The following is a 17,540-nucleotide window of genomic DNA, read 5'->3' on the forward strand; positions in this document are numbered from 1 at the left end:
GCTGATAGCCAGTTCATTATAACAGAATCAGTTTTCATTAGGAAGGGAAAATTTGTGTGCTTATTAATTGTTTCTCTAATTGCTTTCTCTCCCTGCTAACCGGGTAGCCCGCTGTCTGCTTGTGCCTGGAGGCCCCAGGTCAGAGCCCTGCGTAACTCATCCTTGATCTGCTAACATGGGGAACTATAAATAAATGGTGACACCGAAGAGCAGAGGAGGAGGTGGAAAGGGACTGTGCTTCTCAACCTGAGACACTCAGTCTAGTCAGCTTACCCAACAGAAGGTGATTGATGACAATCTGTAAACATTAACTGAGAAAGATGATTTCAGAGCCTAGGGCTCTGGCCTGGCAAAGATAAAACAGATTTCTCTGGCTCTGAGCTGGAGCTGGACAAATTTGGACTAAAAAGAAGTCACAGATTATCTACAGTGAAGTAAACAGCTGCGTGTTCTCCACTAAGAAGTATTTTTAAACCACGAGAACTTGCTTAGTTTCAAGATCTTCTGCAGCTTATCCCCAAAAATCCCCAATTTGTGACTGAAGGAATCACTTGGGAAACTGAAAGGAGATTGCAGGTGCTCCGGACGAGCCCTGGCAATTCATGCCAAGGGGATTTAAGACATTACAGTGACAGACATCCCTCTGACTTTTAAGCCTCCTCCCTTCTGCCACCGGCTGCTGCTGCCAGCAGAGAAGGGGCACACTCACTGCTGGTGCTCGCAGCATGGCACGCTCACTGGGACAGGACCAAGCCTGGTTTAATAATTAGAGCAGCTCTCATGGACAGGGGCAGCAGTGGGGCTGACATTCCCCTCCCCTTGGCACCAGGAAAGCAGGGGGACCATGGAGGAGAAAACCCCTCAGCGTGCCCTGCCAGGAGGCAGCAGGACTTGCCTGGGAGACCCTGCCCATGCACACATGGCAAGAGCTGGGAGGGAGGGGATGCTGCAGGGACACACAGACAGGAGCGAAGGACAGGGAGGAAGAGCCGTGTCTTCTTTGTCCCTGCAGTAACCTGAAACAAGCATCTAAACATTCAGTGCCCTGCACTGCCTACAACACGATGCTTCGTGATGTGAAAATTTGCAGGCGAAGAGAGGAAAATACAACTGGCATATACAGCAACGAGGACCTCAGGGAGGTGATGCTACAGCCAGAGCCGTTCCACCTCCCTGAAAGCAGGCATGCCTACGCCTGTGCAGGCACACGTTACACACAAGCAAGCTGACACACACACACACATACCTACCTTTGCTAACAGCAGAGGCAGCCACAGAGTCCATATTTTCTAGGTTTTACTTCTATATCTGCAAAAAGCAAGTTTGCTTCTGTTTCTGATTCCCTGCAGTTATCGTGAAATACCTTCAAGAGAGCAGCTCTGTCTTCTCGGCTGAGCGAGTCTTTGACGTCCAGCACTGCACTCAGATGTTCCTTCCTTTCCAAAAGGAGAAGAGGGCAGGTCAGTGAACGAGTCAAGGAAAAAAGCTTGCTTCCTATCACCCAGTTTTGCTGGGCCAGACCAAGGACTGGAAGCTGCTGAGCTGCTTTTTGACACCCTCTGACCACCTAGCAAGGAGGCCATATCGCAAGAGCTATGCGGCATATGGCTGAGCTCATGGGTTGTGAGCTCAGCACACACAGCATCCTCGTGAAACTGTGGAAATGGTCACCTCGGGTTTCTCCTAGAAAAAGATCTGTATCCGCCGTAATATGTTTCTGGTAACTCTGCATTTGACCATTTGGAAGCATTTTTTAATATCTTTTCTCCCCTCAAGTGGAGCTACTTCTTGTTCATCTGGAAGGCTATAGCATTTTTGTTCTACATAACATTGCTTTGCTGAGCAGGGCCACGCCATATTAGTCTGATTAACAAACAAGGCAAATGTACCCAAGCCAAACAGTTTTAAACATACAGGAATCTGCTGAAATCAAAAACAGTGCATCTACTCACACCAGGATGACCTCCTCTGTAATCTGGATCAAAATAATATTCTTCTAAGTACTTCTTATTCACACTTCCTATACTATATATATCTCTATATAAATATATTGTGTTATATATATTACTATTTATATGTGTGTGTATATATATAGTAAGAGAATAAGAATTGCTATGCTGTATCAGACAAGCAGCTTTTTAGCTCAATACCATCTTCAAAAGTAAAATGCTTAGGAAAAGAATATAGAAACCAGACGAACATGATCTCTCTTTGTCTTTTTTTTTTTTTCTTGCTTCTGGCAGTCTGCAGTTTAGGCACTTCCTTCGCTGGGGGTTATATCATGACTGTCATGTTGAACAGGCACTGAAATAATTATCTACCACAAATTGTCTGCTCCCCAACTGAAGCTATTCACACTTTCGGCCTTCACAGCATCCAGTGACAGAGCTCTACGCTGTAATCATGTTAACTTGGAAAAATACAGTCACTAGCACAAGGCATCAGAACACAAGATAGATGTAATAAACCACAGACTTTGGAACAAATGCAGTTAGCTAAGATCTCACCTTCCTAATAAAAGTTGGTTTTCATTTCTGTTAACAGCTTCCTGTGAGAAATGGAAGTGTATATTCTTGCTGAATACACCTAGGATTTTGCGGAAATAGTTATACCTAGAAAAGGATTGGTGAAGTGTTAAAGCCAAAGGCCAAGTGCTTGGAAGTTATGAAATGCCTGTGTTAATGATGTTCTTGAAACCTACATTTGGCACACATGTGCCTGTAAATTGTCCATTCAGGTAGTATTTTTCCACAGCATTCCTGCTTTGTTGACAGCCATTTCATCCATCCTTCACCTTTACAGAAGGACATCTCAAGTCCACTGGTTAATGTCTGGCAAAGTTACAAACTATGTTAATCAGCATCTGCAAATAGACAGCACCAAGTGCATTCAAAGGTGAGCATTGTGCCTGGCCCAGCACGCTGCAAAAAGTATCGCAGGACTAATATTGCTGTAGGTCTTCTGGTGGCAAGTAATCGTGTAAGAAATTGCAGGAGTCAAACCCATAAAAGACCTTACCTTAGATCAGGAAATTCTTTGAGAATGGGCAGAAGGGCTATTTTCATCCCCTCAGCATCGGAAGTTTGAATAAGTTCTAAAATTGCTTTTAGAGGATCCTTGAGGCAACCAGCTGCAGGACCCTGGGGAGAGAAGCCAAGGGGTGTTCAGGGCAAGGGAAGCAGCATACAATGGTAAGAGCTGGACTGGGGATCTCACTGCATGGGTTGGGAGCTTTGCAGGGCTGTCTCTGCATGTACAGAAGCCTTTTTTCATAGAATCAGAATCGTTTAGCTTGGAAAAGACCTTTAAGATCATCAAGTCCAACTGTTCCCTCCAGGGTAGGAGAAAAGAAACTGGGGTGCAGGCACAAACTGCTTCCAGGGTGGCTGGGCGACTACCTTCAGCAGCGCAGAATCCCCTCCTGCATTTCCTTTGGCAAAGCGGGCAAATGCACCTCATTTTTCCTTACGTTGCCTGCTCTCTCAAGACCATTTTGCCCTTTAGGAAGTGTTTTGCTTCCAGAGGTAAGCACAGCCCTGTAGCTATGTGAAAACAAGCTCTATTGGCCAGACATGATGGCATTTCTGCTGCCCTGGAGCAAGCCCAGGGACAGAAAAGCAACCTTGGGGAGAGGGTGAAGGGACGCAGATCCTCTAACAGAAAAACAGAAAAAAATAGGAAGCAGGGCTGGACACTGTAAAGGATATGACATGGCTGGTAGATGCTGCATATCGTCAGCTCCCTCTGGAGCACACAGAAGAAGCAAGCCTCATCAAGAAACACACAGCATTTTTAGCAAAGCTGGAGGAAGCAGAATGCGGCTGAACTACCTAGAGAGAGCTTCAGGTCTTGCTCACATTTTTCATTGGTGCAGTAATGCGATTAAATTGCTTCCCTGAATTATTGATGCCATCACGTCAACAGAGACTCTGTGACAAAGCAAACCTGGAGAACGGGCTGCCAAACTGGGGCAGGAGAAGCCCAGGTTCCCCTGATCTCCACAGGGCATTAGAAACAGCAGGCCGCATTCTCTGTGCGCCTCACCTCCGCAGTGAACATAAATTAAAAATAGCAATATTTGAAGACAGCCTTCTCTCTCTTCCTCTGCACTGCAGACACACCGCATGTCTAGCTCTGCACAGGGCACAAGCTGTACTCAGCTCCTAAGGCACCGATACTGTACAGCTTCATACTTGGCAAGCTTACTATTACAAAACGCTAATTAATTAGAAGGTGTCAGATTTAGTTAAGCAGGCAAGGTCAGAGGTAAGCAGCCTGCAATCTAAAAGGACAGAAAAGAGGTGTCTTGTCAACAGTGCTTAAGTGCCTTTGACACGTACTGCTCTTAGGAGAGAAGGGAGGTATTTCCTAATGTGTTTTGAGGAGGGAGGGGAAGGAAGAGGCTGAAGAGAGGGCAGAGCAGGGCAGGGAGCAGGTGCAGCCTGTGCAGCAGCTGCACGATAAATTCAGTCTGCAGCAGAGTACATATTTTGCATGCATAACCGTGTACCTCATTTGACTGAGGGTCAGGCTGTCCCCTGCAAGTTGCTTATGCATTTCCCCTCCTGAGGTTTTTGGTGCTCCCCACATCGAGCAAGAAAGCAAATAGACTGGGGACACAAGGGAAACAGTGCTAACTTTTTTCACCCAAGCTGAATGTATGGGTTTAGTAGATAATTAGATTTCCTGTATCTCCTTTACACTATAAAACCAGCTTTCCTTGCACATTACATCCAAAGCTGATGCTGAGCACAGCATTACTGGTAAACTTCAGAGTTAAGATGAGAGAATCCTCCTGCTATTCCCAATGGCTCAATTGCTCAAAGCATTGACTCATCTGTGATTGATCACTCCAGGAGAGGTGGGTCTTCAGCTAAAAGCACTGGCAGCTTCCACCTTTCCGCCATGAAACTAATGCACTAATTGTCTAATTGGGTCTAAGAGGTTTTAGGAGGAGCCTAGAGATGATCATTTTGATTTGATTTTATTCTTTGGACAAAGTAAGAATTGCTGACAAATGACTTGCAGGGGGACTCATCTGGGAGAAAATATATTTCCAGTCCCTAGCACTTCAATTCACAAGTCACAAGAATGACTCAGAATTTGTGAAATTATTAAAACCAATAAAGCCAAGGTTTTCTACCTGCTCTGTCACATCTGAGTCCTGTTACCACACTGACTTTGCAACCGTTAATGTGATGCTCAGTCCAGCCTCTTACGAAGTGCTATGCCTGGGCACTCTCAGCCTGCATTTGCAAAAGAGCTGTGCCAGGGGACATTGCACAGCAGTGACTCTCCGGCTGGAGTGGTCACAGGAGGGGATGCTGCTGGCATTGCAGTCCTTGCCCTTAGGTAATCAGGGGACCCATGTGACAGCCTGGTGGCATCTGCAGATGCTGTGTGCAGCACTGCCAATTACACCAGATTATGAATTAAGCAAAGAGGCTTTTTTAAGCTTCTGAAGTTGCTTCTGCAGATCAGATCTAGCATTTTTCCACAAGTTTTCTTCAAAGGCGTGGCTCTGCTTTTACACTTGATCTATCCCTTCTGCAATGTATCTTTACTTCCTAATGGTGTGAGGTGTTTACCCCGGCAGGAAGACTCACTCCTCCCTGCAACCGTCACCAACCACAACAGCACCAGCATGTTTCCATCCGTGAGGAAACACTGCAGCACAAGGAAATGGCTTACACAGCCACCAGCCCAGCTCTGACCGGCTGGGAAGGGCCTGCAGGGAGGGAGGAGGCCGGACGGAGGGGTAACAACACATATCCCACCTCCAGGAAGGAGCAGCCATACAGGGTGATCCATGGAGAAGGTGAAGATGTGGAGCAGCTGATTTGGTTCATCACTCCAGAGGCTCACGAGGAGGGGAACACAGCTCTTCCTCATCTGCACCCCCATGCCATGTACCAAAGGCTTGCCTGGGGGAGCTGACAGCTTTAGAGCTGTCTCACCAGCTCAGAGGAGTGCGCCTCATTCTTATTTCAGTGGCAGGAGTGCGAAACTTGCCTCCTCTAGTCACACATTTCAAAATGATAAACTAACAGCTTCTGGCAGATCAGAAGGGCCGTTAGCACATCTGATTGTCATTTCTGTGAAATTGGATACCGCTGTGGTAAGACCTCTTAAGCTTTTCTGTTGCTTTCAGAGCCTTTTCCACTGCTGGTACTGTTCTTGATGACGGAGAGCAAAACTGTAACCATATCAAAGACTTACTAAGCACTCTTTAAAGATGGTTTGCAGCATCCTATGATCTTCTTCTATCTTGCTGACAATCCTCCTCCTCTGCACAGAAGATGGTTTCCTGGAAGTGGTCAGGAGAGCCTGCACATATTCTGTAATAACGATGGCATTCACAGCCTTGACGAGGGCCTGTTTCAGAGCAAAGACGCCCAGATTAACTTCCCTGAACTGAGCAAGGACCAGTGTAGACAGCGGATATAGGGTCCATGCAGATGGCTGTCCCATTTCTTTGCTTAAGTATCCCTTTAAAATGCCTGGTCTAATACATGCAGTACCTCCAAGCTGTATGTGGACGACATAAACATTGATGATAAGTGTGGAGACATCCAACCAAAAGCAATGGGACCGGTTAGCTGAGCTAGAGGTCACTCACACTCCAGAGCAGCAGTGACAGTTGGCTTAGCTCCAAGCTAACAAACACGTCACTTGGGGACAGCTTGGACTTCAGACGAACCCAGATCCAGGCTCCCTGGAGCATCCCCACCAGACACGTCCCAGGGCCATACCCTCAGGCACACAGTTGTGGCTGGGCACAGAGAAGTCACCCGGGGCATCTCCGAGCCACCCACTACCTGCTGAGAAACCCCAGTGCCAAGCCCAGGCTGTGCCTGAAAGGGGAAAGGAGAGTGGGTGTTTCTAAGGGGAGATAGGTTGCTGCACAGAAACCACATTTTCATTAGCAATTGAAATCAGAGCAGTTTTAGGCTGCAGTCCAAAGGTACAGGAAATCCCCAGCCCTGTCCAAAACAGACAAAGCAAGAGACAGACAGCTCTGGCACAGTGCTCTACCACCGAGCTGCTGCCTGCCCCAGCACTAATGTGACATAACGTCCAGTGACAGGCCCTGAACAACAGCAGAACAGCTCCTAATTTTTTCTGTTCCATTACCTTTTTCCACATTTCAAAACGTTAATTAAAATCGGCACTGACAAAAAGCCTGCAGACGTGGGAGGGTAAGAGAAGGGGAGGCCAGTGCTTAGGGGGACATGTGCAGCAGCAGCAGCAAATTTAACCTGCGTGTAAAAGAGGGTACCCCAGGTACCAATCTCACTGAAGAGCCAGACTCAGGGTGTCATGAGACTCTAGACAAGTCATTTAGGTTACTGTAAAGATGAAAAAACTTAGGTACTCTGTGAGGTTTTTCTTTGCCAACCCTGGCATGTTTAACTCTGCTTGACAGACTATGTCCTTTGGGGATCTGGACCTTTCACTTCTCTGTGTGTCCACTCTCCATCAAAGGGATAACTATTCCTTACAACTAAGGTTGAAGCACATTAGAAGCTGAAAAGACTTCAAATATAATGGTATTGGGGCAATGGTAGGATCAGAGATGGCCCAATGCTCCCGCTCTGTATTTGGGAGTTTTCACATTTCTTCACTTGTTGGTTTCTCTGCTGAGATTACAGAAAGGTCCTAGCTGTCACAGTGAAGAAGATATCCAACCCTGTTGGACAGAGGAACTGGACTGACACCATTAGATCTTTAAAAGCCCTTTTAACAACAGAGAAAACTGTAGTTTGGATTAATGTTCAAACACTGTGCCATCCGGAGGTTCAAGGACTAGTTTTAGTGATTTTCTGAGTAATATCTTGCTCTTACTTTCTTACTTATTTCTTACCTCATACGTGTCTGTTTTTTTCTTCCCAAATGCCAAGAAGCTTTGCTTTAAGGATTCAAGGATGTGGTCAAAACCACTGTCACACTTTTTGAAGTGCTCCTTCAGCATTCCCTGAGGAAAAGGGACAGACAGCATAAAAGGGTGCACACGTAGAGACATTGCACAGACAACAGACACAGATTATTGTGCTTTTGCTCTTTCTGCTCTCAGAAACAGACTCCTCCACGAGCTGCAGCATCCTGTGCTTTAATTGCAAAGAAAAGCAAAACATGAAAGAAAGAAACAATTCAAACTCAGGAAGGATTTATTAAGTTCTTAAGCCCAAACCTGGAACACCAAAACCTATGAAAAATGGGTGGCAATAGCTCTAAGTCGGGAACTACGTAAAACATGCCCCTACAGATGGGGAGTGCAGGAACAGCCAGCTGTTCTGTGCCCTTCTGCTGTGGCATCCTGCTCCCAGCATGGCCGTTGCCTCTTATTCAATGGGAAAGTATAAGGATCATTTAGCAGGCAGACAGGGGATAAACTCTGTCTTTCATAATCCGAAGCCTGTGTTGACACAGCCAGAGAAGGACTGAAAACCTGAGCCCTAGGTCTCCTGTTCCTCCCCAGGGTTGTTCATGCTCCCTGTCAGAACCACCCCCAGCTCCCATCTCAACGCGTGGGCCCATGGGACAGGCTGGCAATGAGCTCTGGAGACCAAAACGGCACAGTGTGCCCAGGGCTTCTTTTGTCCTTTTCCTTTTGCTGCCTCCAGCACGCTCGAGGGAGCCTGTGCAATGAGCCTGAAGATCCTCAGGGGAGCTTCCCAAGGAAATGCACAACACTGCACACTATTAGGAGCCTGCAATTGTGTGTTATCTAGACATGGAGCCCAGCATATGAAGGTGGGTGTCCGGGCTAATAGTCTAATATTACAAAGTGTGAAGGGAGAGGAACTTATCCCAAGGGAGGGATACATTTCTGGTCAGCCTTCTCTACATCCTGACTACCCACCACAGCCTTGGGCTCTGGGAGTTAGCACTGCCCCAGAAAGATGTCCGGCTGCTGGGGATGAGTAGGTACTAAGGTGAAGTTCAACCCTTGGGGTCTGGGTGCCCAGGGGCACCATGGGGTACCCATTTGTAGCACAACAGCAAATACTACAAACAGTGGAACTGGGATCCCAAAAGTTGGAAAAGATGAAGCTGTCAATATACAGCTTCAGGCAAGGCACAGGAGGGTACCGGGCCTGAAGATCATCTGTGGTTTCACCCTTTCCAAATCAGGACATGAGAGTGAAGTGTGTGCCTGCCCTACAGTCTGAAAATACTCAGTGTTAATGTGGGTCTCCTGTACCTTGACTTTAGAAGTCACTGTCTGCAGAAAATGCTCCGTAATCTCATCTTCCATCCTGTCTAGAAATCCATTCACCTTAACATCCTGACCAGTGCTGGCACTGCAAATGTACGTTAGCTTATGCCAGACAGTCCTGTTAAAAAAAAAAAAAAAAAGATACGGAAACTATTGATCAGATCAAATCAGGCTATTCTCTCAGATCAAAACTCTTCCTACAGCAATCAACACAACTGCCTGGGTAATTGAACGGACACACGCTCAGGTCCAGGGATAGCTCAGTGACCCACATACGTGCCCCCATCTTTTGGATGGCTCTCATCAAGATACTGCTACAAGGACAGGAAAGCTCAATGCACACAATGCCACTTGTACCCATCGCTAGTGAGATTAGATAAGTAAAAATTTTAGTGTTTTAAAAAATGAGTAGGCATGAAGTGGCCTTGACAAATGGAGGCTGGGTGAGCATCCTGTGTGGTTCCGACAGCCTACAAATATAAGACAAAAAATTATCTTCCATCAGAACAATCCTGAAGCCAGCAAATCCTGGTTAAAATGATCACTAGCTTGAAACTGGACATTTTACTTTCCGGAAAAGCTCAGTATATAGCTTCATTCTCAGTATTACATAGAAAGAATTACATAAAAGAGCCTCATAAGTATTCAGTCTAGGATCCAGCATCAGCAACATGCAAATACAACATACAAAACAGCTACCTAGGCTCAACGCAAGGCTCCAATGTCAAGTAAGCACTGTGCATATGCTGGATTTGGGCATTTTGCTGACTCCAGAGATCCCCAGATAATTTTACACAGGAAGAAGAGAAGCAACCTTGTCTTCTCCATCACTGCAAGCACTTCTGAAATTAGCTCGTAGGTGCAAACAGCCTCCCCCGCCCTTCTGTGCTTTATTGCTTCCCTCCTTCCTAGCAACCCCAGGGAAAACCTGGCATGTTCAACTGGGTTTCATTCAACAAACCACTTAAGCCTGGGCTTACCTTGAAGTGTGCTACCACATGCATCTCAGTGCAACATTTATGAGGCTTTCCTAATTAAGGAGAATCAGGCCAGGGAAAGGAGCCACATCGCAACACACAGCAGGGTTGGCCAGGATAATGTCCCCACATGCGACACGGCATAGCTGCCTGCCTCCTGCTCAGTGTCGTGGGCACCAGGAAGAGCGCGATGGTGGACCACAGGCTATGGCCCCTGCGCTTGCAGTGCCTGGGAGCAGGCAAGAAGCAGCAGTACCGTGCTGCCAACCCAGCAGTCCTGGCCCTGGCCACGGGCACAGCCCCCACCCCAGTCTCCCTCTCGCTGTGCAGCCAGGGCAGCTCTGAAGGGGTCTTGCTGACCGCAGCTGGCTCCCTCCATGCTTAAGGGTTGGTGTGCATGGGGTTGGATGACCAGATCCAGCTGGAGGCAAGGCTGACCCCACAGCAGAGTTAGAAGATCAGACAGCAGAAAATTCATTTGGCTTCCCATGCCACTCGGGTCTGGTTTCTAACCTGAGAATGCAGCAGTTCTCCAGGACTCGTAAGCTGCTGCAGATCCCCGGGCAGCCATCGAGCTGGAGAAAGCTTCTTACTTCATTTTCATAGCTAAATTAAAACAGGAAGACGTATCTTTAAGCTGGCATGCTCCATCATGCATCTGACAGCATTAGCCCATCAGTAAATGGGAGAAATATTCTGTGATTATTTGTCTTTCCACTGTGCACAGTTTCACTCCCCAAGGTGGGATCTGCAGCAGAACAAAGACGGTCTCTGTCCTGCCCAGCTGGTGAGGAAGGAGAGCACAGGAATGGCACAGGGAGGGCCCTTGAGCTGCCTGGGTGCCACTGCTAGGGATGGAGAGGCAGGAGGTTCATTTTACCATTGCTGTTGCTGCAACACTTGCTTCTGGGAAGCAACTCGGGCTTTGCTGATAAACGTGCAGAATAAAGCCTCAGCATGTATGAATAACCCACAAAGTCTTGACTGCTTTGTTGCAGCTTCAGTCTCACAAATGGCTCCTGGACAACTCCATTTTATAGGAATTTCCTTCCTCTCATAATGTGAAGGGTCAAGGAGCTTAAATCAAACCTCCTTCTGAAATATTCACCTACAACCAGCAGCACTGGCATTTTCTGCTGCAGGGGATACACAGGGGGAAGAGATGCCCAAGAACAAAAAGCAGATAAAGGGAGCCAAAAGAAGTGGTGAGGGGGCAGAAAACGAGAAGAAGACATTCATCCTCCTCTGAGAAGCAGGACAGAGCAGAGCTCCTCATCCTCCCCTGGAGCCAGCAGAAAGCACTGTGCCTGGGAAGCACAGCCCGGGTAGGAAGGGCCAAACCTGGGCACTGGCCACGTGGCTGCCCCTCTTTCTGGTTGTTTTTAAGGTCTGAGCCTCTCCAGAGTAAACATCCCCCAAGGCTTTAACCTGCTCAGGCAAGTCCAGGTGCACTTTGTTCCCTCAGCTTTAGTCCAACAGCAAATGCTGAGCCGATAAACAACAGCAAAGCACTGTCTCTCCAGTAACAGCTTGATGGGAAACCGCCATGAAGAGAAGCAATGGCAGATCCTGATGAACACAGCATCGCCAGTCGCTTCATCAGGATTTCTTTCTTTTGAGCACTGAGGATGTTGCCAAGGAGGAAAGCAGCATCCTTCCTACCTCTCCAGGAACCTCAGGCACTCCTCCAGGCACACGGCTTCCACCTTCTCGCTCAGGCTTTCACTGACACGCCAGGCAGCCTCTGTCTTCTCTGTTAATATCTGTGGATTTCAAGGCATGAGACGAGAGCAGGTCAAAGCCATTTGTTCCCTAAGCAGTGAACAGGAATACATCCCAACTCTCACCCTGCTGCAAATCCCTCTGCCTTCTAGGCAACAACTTCTGTTTCAGTTTTGAGAGCCGTTGTGGAAATAAAAATGTTTTTAAGAGCTGGATTTTAATGCCTGATCCTACACCTTTGCTACCGCTGCTTTCACTGCGATCAACAGGCTGGAGCCAAGCCCTGTGCTCGGGGGGAAAGCCTGTCCCTTCAGATGTTCTCTGCTAGCAATGTCCAGCCCAGCAGCTCAACTCATGCAAAGACCTGCCGTCTGCTGGAGCACCTGCCCTTCTACGTGACTCACCCTCGCAGATAAATTTGGGCGCAGCCGCTAAAAAAAACATTAGGCAGCTCTAACTGTGCCCTGTGCCTCTGCCAGGGTCTCTGCCAGGGATGTCTGAAGAAGACGGGTGTCATCTTCCCAGCCACCACCACTCACACCTGACACGGCAATGTGTGTTAAACCCCACTGACCCCAGTTGGGTGGCCCAGGTGTCTGCAGGAGGTGGGCTGTGCCAGACAGCTAAAAACTCACCCCATATCGGGCAGGCTTGAGCAGGTGGCAACCTAATGCTGTCCATTAGTTGCTCTGTGGAAACAAAAGCTTGCAAGGGGAGGAGAGCCAGATGGATAAAAGGAGACAGATGGACTCATAGGCTGCGCTCTCCTAGTGCTCTGGGAAGCGTCAGCCAGAGACAAAGGGTGACTCACACTGTGAATGGGTTTTTCCACTGCTCACAACAGATGTAAAAGTTCACCCAAAGGGACAGGATAAAACATGCCACCCCAAAGTGTCAGGAAACCATGGCTGATGAGTTTCCATGACACCTTGTTCATTTTCTATCTGATCTTTAAGTGTCAGCCTGAGAAAACTGAGGAGGCAGTAATTTCATAAGGCTTGCCTATTTATCCAGGCTTTTCCATCACCTACCCCAGAGCATTCAAACCTGTCAGTTACATACACAACAGAGCAAAACCACTCATGCAGAAACATGGCCAGATGTTGCAGATATGAGGACCACAGCATTCAAGCCAGGCTTTGGCCTGGTCTTTCTTAGAAATCTTTGCTCTTTCAACCAGAAGCAGGGGAAAAAAAGCCAGCTGGGTAGCTAAAAGCCACCCTAGCACAGGTACATCACTGAGTACATCACTGCTCCAGCGAGCACAGGGCAAGGTGAGGGAGCAGTCCCCTCGGTGAGCTCCACACTCAGTGCCTGGGTCTGAGGCCAGAAAAGCCATTTTTTGCCAGCTAAAGCTGTACCCTCACAAACAAGGTCAGCTGCTGTTGATCTGTGATGCCTGCCACCAGCCTCTGACGGGTGCCCGAGGTTGTCTGCCATCACAAAGCACCATGGGGCTACTTCCCTCTCTGGTGACCTGAAGCAGGACTGCCACTGGGGGTGGTGGAGTGCAGAGGGGAGCAGGAGAAGAAAGATACAGTCACGATGGCCCACGACCTGCCTCTGATCTCTAGCATCACTTGAGTCCACATGTAAACATGTCTATTTTAAGCCTTCTGTGGGTCTTGATCCGAACACCCTCTGGCCATGGTACGTACTGCTCATAAGTCAGCAGAGTGTTCTTCTGCAACGCCCCTTGAGCGCTTGGCTTCCCTGTGCTCCGCAGTAGTCCCTTGCGCTGCCTAACCTGTCCTCGGGGCACCAGCTCCAGCTGTACCCAGCACATAAGCAGGGCGCAAGCTGCCTGCGTTTGCACTGCCAGATGCGGGGATCTGCCACGGCTCAGCAGCCCTCGCTGCTTTTATAGGAGCATTCTACAGAACTCACATACAGCAGACTGGTTAACATACACCATGACTTTCCAAAAGGTTATGTGAAAATCCAGGTGCATATATGAAAATGCAACTTCAGCTTGAATCAGCTAATCTCAGGCTCATCCTGTTTTAGTCAGTTTAGTTTTATTCACATATGCACAAGAGAAAAACAGGTGTGGGAGCAAACAGATGCAGTTTAAGTATGGCAGCTAACTTGCAAGCTCGGCCCAAGACATGCAAAACTATGTCTTGCCAAATACCTGTGTACTTGTGTGCAAAACCATGACTGCCCCGAAGGATGAGCACTTTTCAGTTCCCCCCCGGTTTACCTGAATGACTGCAGCATCTGCACAAGGGGGTTTCCCAATAGCAAAGGCTTCTTTCAGGGCTTTCCCTACTTCCTTCTAAATATTAAAAGAAAAGAAAAAAGAACAGTTGAGATGAGATACAATGGCATTCATAATGAGTTAGGCTTCCCAGCCTCTCATTATGCATTTGGACTAGATGAATTTCTGCCTTCATTTTTTTGGCTGTCTCCTTTAACCGAAAGCCTGGCTATTTTCCAGCTGACCTAATAACATTGTTCTGTTTTATTCTACATTGTTTGTTTGAGTTTAAATGATTTGCAGCTTCCTTTCATCCCAGTGTCAGCTCGGGTTATCTACAGTCTTCCTTAGTTAGCTTAGCTCAAATGAAGGCACCCACACAGCAAAACAATGCTTAGACACAACGCTGTGCTGCCAACTACTGTAGCTGAGATTTTCCACCCTTCCTAGCTCCAACCGGCACCCGCATAAACCAGCCAGCATTAATTAAAAGCATTCCCTCACTTGAGCCAAGGACTTGTGAGGGCAAAGAGGAGTTGGGTTAGTGTTTAGAGCTACTGTCACGATGAGATGAGCCCCATGAAGCTGTACGATGGGAAATTTCCCAAGACTTGGCTGGCTTATGTTAGTTTGAATGGGCTATAAAAACAAAACTAACACTGCAAAGAAAGGGCTCATTGCTTAAAACGTGATCTGACCTTTACAGAAGCTTTAAACTCAAAGGCCTGGCTCGCTTATTTATTCTTTCATTTCTGCATCTTCCTCCAAGGAATTAGAAAGAATGTAAAGTCTGATCTTCTATTTTTGTCTTTGTTCTTTTCTGGCTGATAAATTAGGAAATTTGTGGTTGTCACCGAAGAATTTCATCAAAAGTATATTCAAAACAACTGCTCTGCCATACTCATTGAAAAGTGTTAATTAAAGACAAATAAGCAGTTGTAAACAACCCAAGAAAAATTCCTTTCCTCCTGAGTGCCATCACCTGACTGTGAACAATTGCATGAACATGATGTGCTGAGATAACACATCCGAGCCGAGCCACACAAATACTTCTAGCCTGGCCCAGCTGCACAGTAAAATGTGTCGGCTTAAGCCAACACGAAGGTCTTGCTCCCAGTGGGACAAAGCACGCATTTAGTTAGCAACTGCAAAGCAATAACGTATTGAGCCACAGTACTTAGTTGCTTTGGATCAGACAATGTGGCTGAATTTGCACGAGCTTGCGCGTTTGTAGCTCTTGTGGTGACATCAGCACCTCAGGCACTGAAGCTCCAAGGTGGAGAGGACCAGAATTTCTGCTGTAACAAAAGGCCCACTTTCCTCCTTGCTCCTCCCTGTCTGACCAAGACATGGCACCCCATGTTGCAAAGCTTCAGATCCATGGATGGCCAGCCCGCTGGCGCTGACTGCTCAGCCAAACACTTCCTTTCAGAAAACACAAGGGCCTGAGTTATAACTTGGGTCCCTACAATTTGTCTGGCTGCTCTTTTAAAACATGCAAGAATTTAACATCTTTGAGACCTCTACCTCATTATCAAGTGCAGTCAAAATTGGCTAAGATGCTTAACACGGGTGGGAGAGCACCACTGACACACCGGCGGGCAGAACAACCACCCAGCCTTATTTGTTTGGGCAGCAGCAGGTCCTTGGCCCAAATTCTCCAAAGCACATACACTTCTCAGTTCTCCTTCTGTCTACTTGAAAAAATAGAGGGAGGGAGGGAGGGAGGGAGGGAGGGAAGAAGACACAGACCCAAATGATCCTTTGCAGGTCAGTGTAAACCCACCGTGAGCTTTTGTCTAGGTATGCTGTCTGGTCCTGCAATCTCTGTTTTTTGACAAAGAGCCAGTTTTGAGCTGAAGGTGCAGGAGCAGGGGATGGAAAGTTCATTTTCCACCTCTCAGTATCAGAATGAACCCTAGTGTCATGCTGGAAGGTTTACCTTGCACTCATGTCAAATTCCCCAGTACAGCAAGGGCAGGGGTGACGCATCGACAACCCAATCAATGGCACCATCACTTCCAGTTCACCAACCCTGCAACCTCAAAAGGCACAAAGCCCCCTTGCCCAAGACATGTCCGGGCAGAGGGAATGCTGCCTGCATGCAGAGCTGGCTGAGTTCCCCGCAGTGGTGTTTGGTGGGAAGTGGTTTTTAACCCCACGTGGCATCTGAGTTGTCAGAACCTTCAGATGTGGACACAGTTCTCATCACTCATTTCTGTTTAAAGTGCATTTAGTTTGCACAGATATCAGGCTGGCACTCCCAGCAACAAGCCATTCATAGCAGACCACGGCTTATTCTGGTCAGTCTTTTTTCATTTAGAAAAATTTAGTCATCCATTGAAGTGGCAAAACCCACACCACGTGATTTACAGTCACACTCATATATTACAGTTGCTCAGAAATAACTGACAGGATATTTGCTCAATAGCAGCTCCCTGTATATTTGGAATATACAGGGCTGGAGTATCCTGGAAAAAGAAATAGAGGGATAAAGCAGGTTTTATAAGCTATGCCACTGAGCTGAGTGAAGAGACATCCATAATTTTTCCATGCGGAGTCAGCTCAAGTCCACTTAAGCTAATTAGCTTGAACCTGGAGCTGGTCCTAAACTGGCCAGGTTTGAAGCGAACTGGGATGCTGCTGTACCACACTCTCCAACAATTCCAGCTCTGTTCTCTATGTGCAATGCAGCACCATGTAGGGCTGCGACGCTTCCAGATCCAAGGTGGCATGAAAAAATGCAGCCAACTCAGGGCAGCATGGCACAAGAGCTTGTGACCACTGCCAGATCTAGGTGAGCCTGCTCAGCATGTGGTGTATCAGGAAAGCAGAAAGCTCATGGTTAAACAAAAGCCTTCCCCAGCTATTACATTAGAGGGAACTAAAAAAAGAAAAAGAAAAAAAAAAAAAAAAGAGTTAAATTCTCCATGACTCTTAGTCAGCATCTCTGAGGGCTTGTCAATGACTCAGTGACATGCTCTAAGATAACCTCACTAGCACTACCCTAGTAAAGTCATTTCCTTCATTGAAATATGTGCTAAAAACAGACCTTAAGAACATGTGGTCTTCCCCCAGGGTAATGATTAGAAACAGCCCCTAGAGATGCTTAAACACTGAAATCAGTAGGTTTTAAGCATGTCGTCACCAGCTGGCACCTCTACTCCCATGTTTTTGACTACCTTTGTGTTCTCCTTCAGGGAATAGATCTTGAGGAAAATCTCTGCAATTTAGAGTACTTTCCCTGGGGTGATTCAGCAGTTTGCCATGGAATTTCCCCTCCTCTGCTCCCTGGTGGCTGGCGGAAAAGGGAAAGCAAGAGAGATGAGTGTGATAACTCCTGCCGCTGCATTTCGGCTTTAGCCGAATCTAAAAGGCCCCACTGAGTTTTCCAAATAGTGTGGTTTCTTCTGGAACTCCC

At 47.3% G+C, this 17,540-nt stretch overlaps 1 protein-coding gene across 1 annotated transcript in view; it reads right to left on the bottom strand.

The window, feature by feature from the left end:
• LOC129207567 (exocyst complex component 3-like protein) overlaps nt 1-17,540 on the bottom strand; it is a 54,756-nt gene that overhangs the window by 13,748 nt on the left and 23,468 nt on the right. The window contains exons 6-13 of the mRNA XM_054828697.1: nt 14,123-14,197; nt 11,860-11,960; nt 10,711-10,803; nt 9,206-9,338; nt 7,865-7,975; nt 6,220-6,375; nt 3,019-3,140; nt 1,251-1,436 (exon numbers count right to left, since the gene is read on the bottom strand). Of these exons, the coding sequence (XP_054684672.1) occupies nt 1,256-1,436; nt 3,019-3,140; nt 6,220-6,375; nt 7,865-7,975; nt 9,206-9,338; nt 10,711-10,803; nt 11,860-11,960; nt 14,123-14,197 (972 nt within the window). The 3' untranslated portion in view covers nt 1,251-1,255. The remainder of the gene's footprint in view (nt 1-1,250; nt 1,437-3,018; nt 3,141-6,219; nt 6,376-7,864; nt 7,976-9,205; nt 9,339-10,710; nt 10,804-11,859; nt 11,961-14,122; nt 14,198-17,540) is intronic.

Source organism: Grus americana, chromosome 5 (assembly GCF_028858705.1).
Source record: "Grus americana isolate bGruAme1 chromosome 5, bGruAme1.mat, whole genome shotgun sequence".
Lineage (NCBI taxonomy): Eukaryota > Metazoa > Chordata > Aves > Gruiformes > Gruidae > Grus > Grus americana.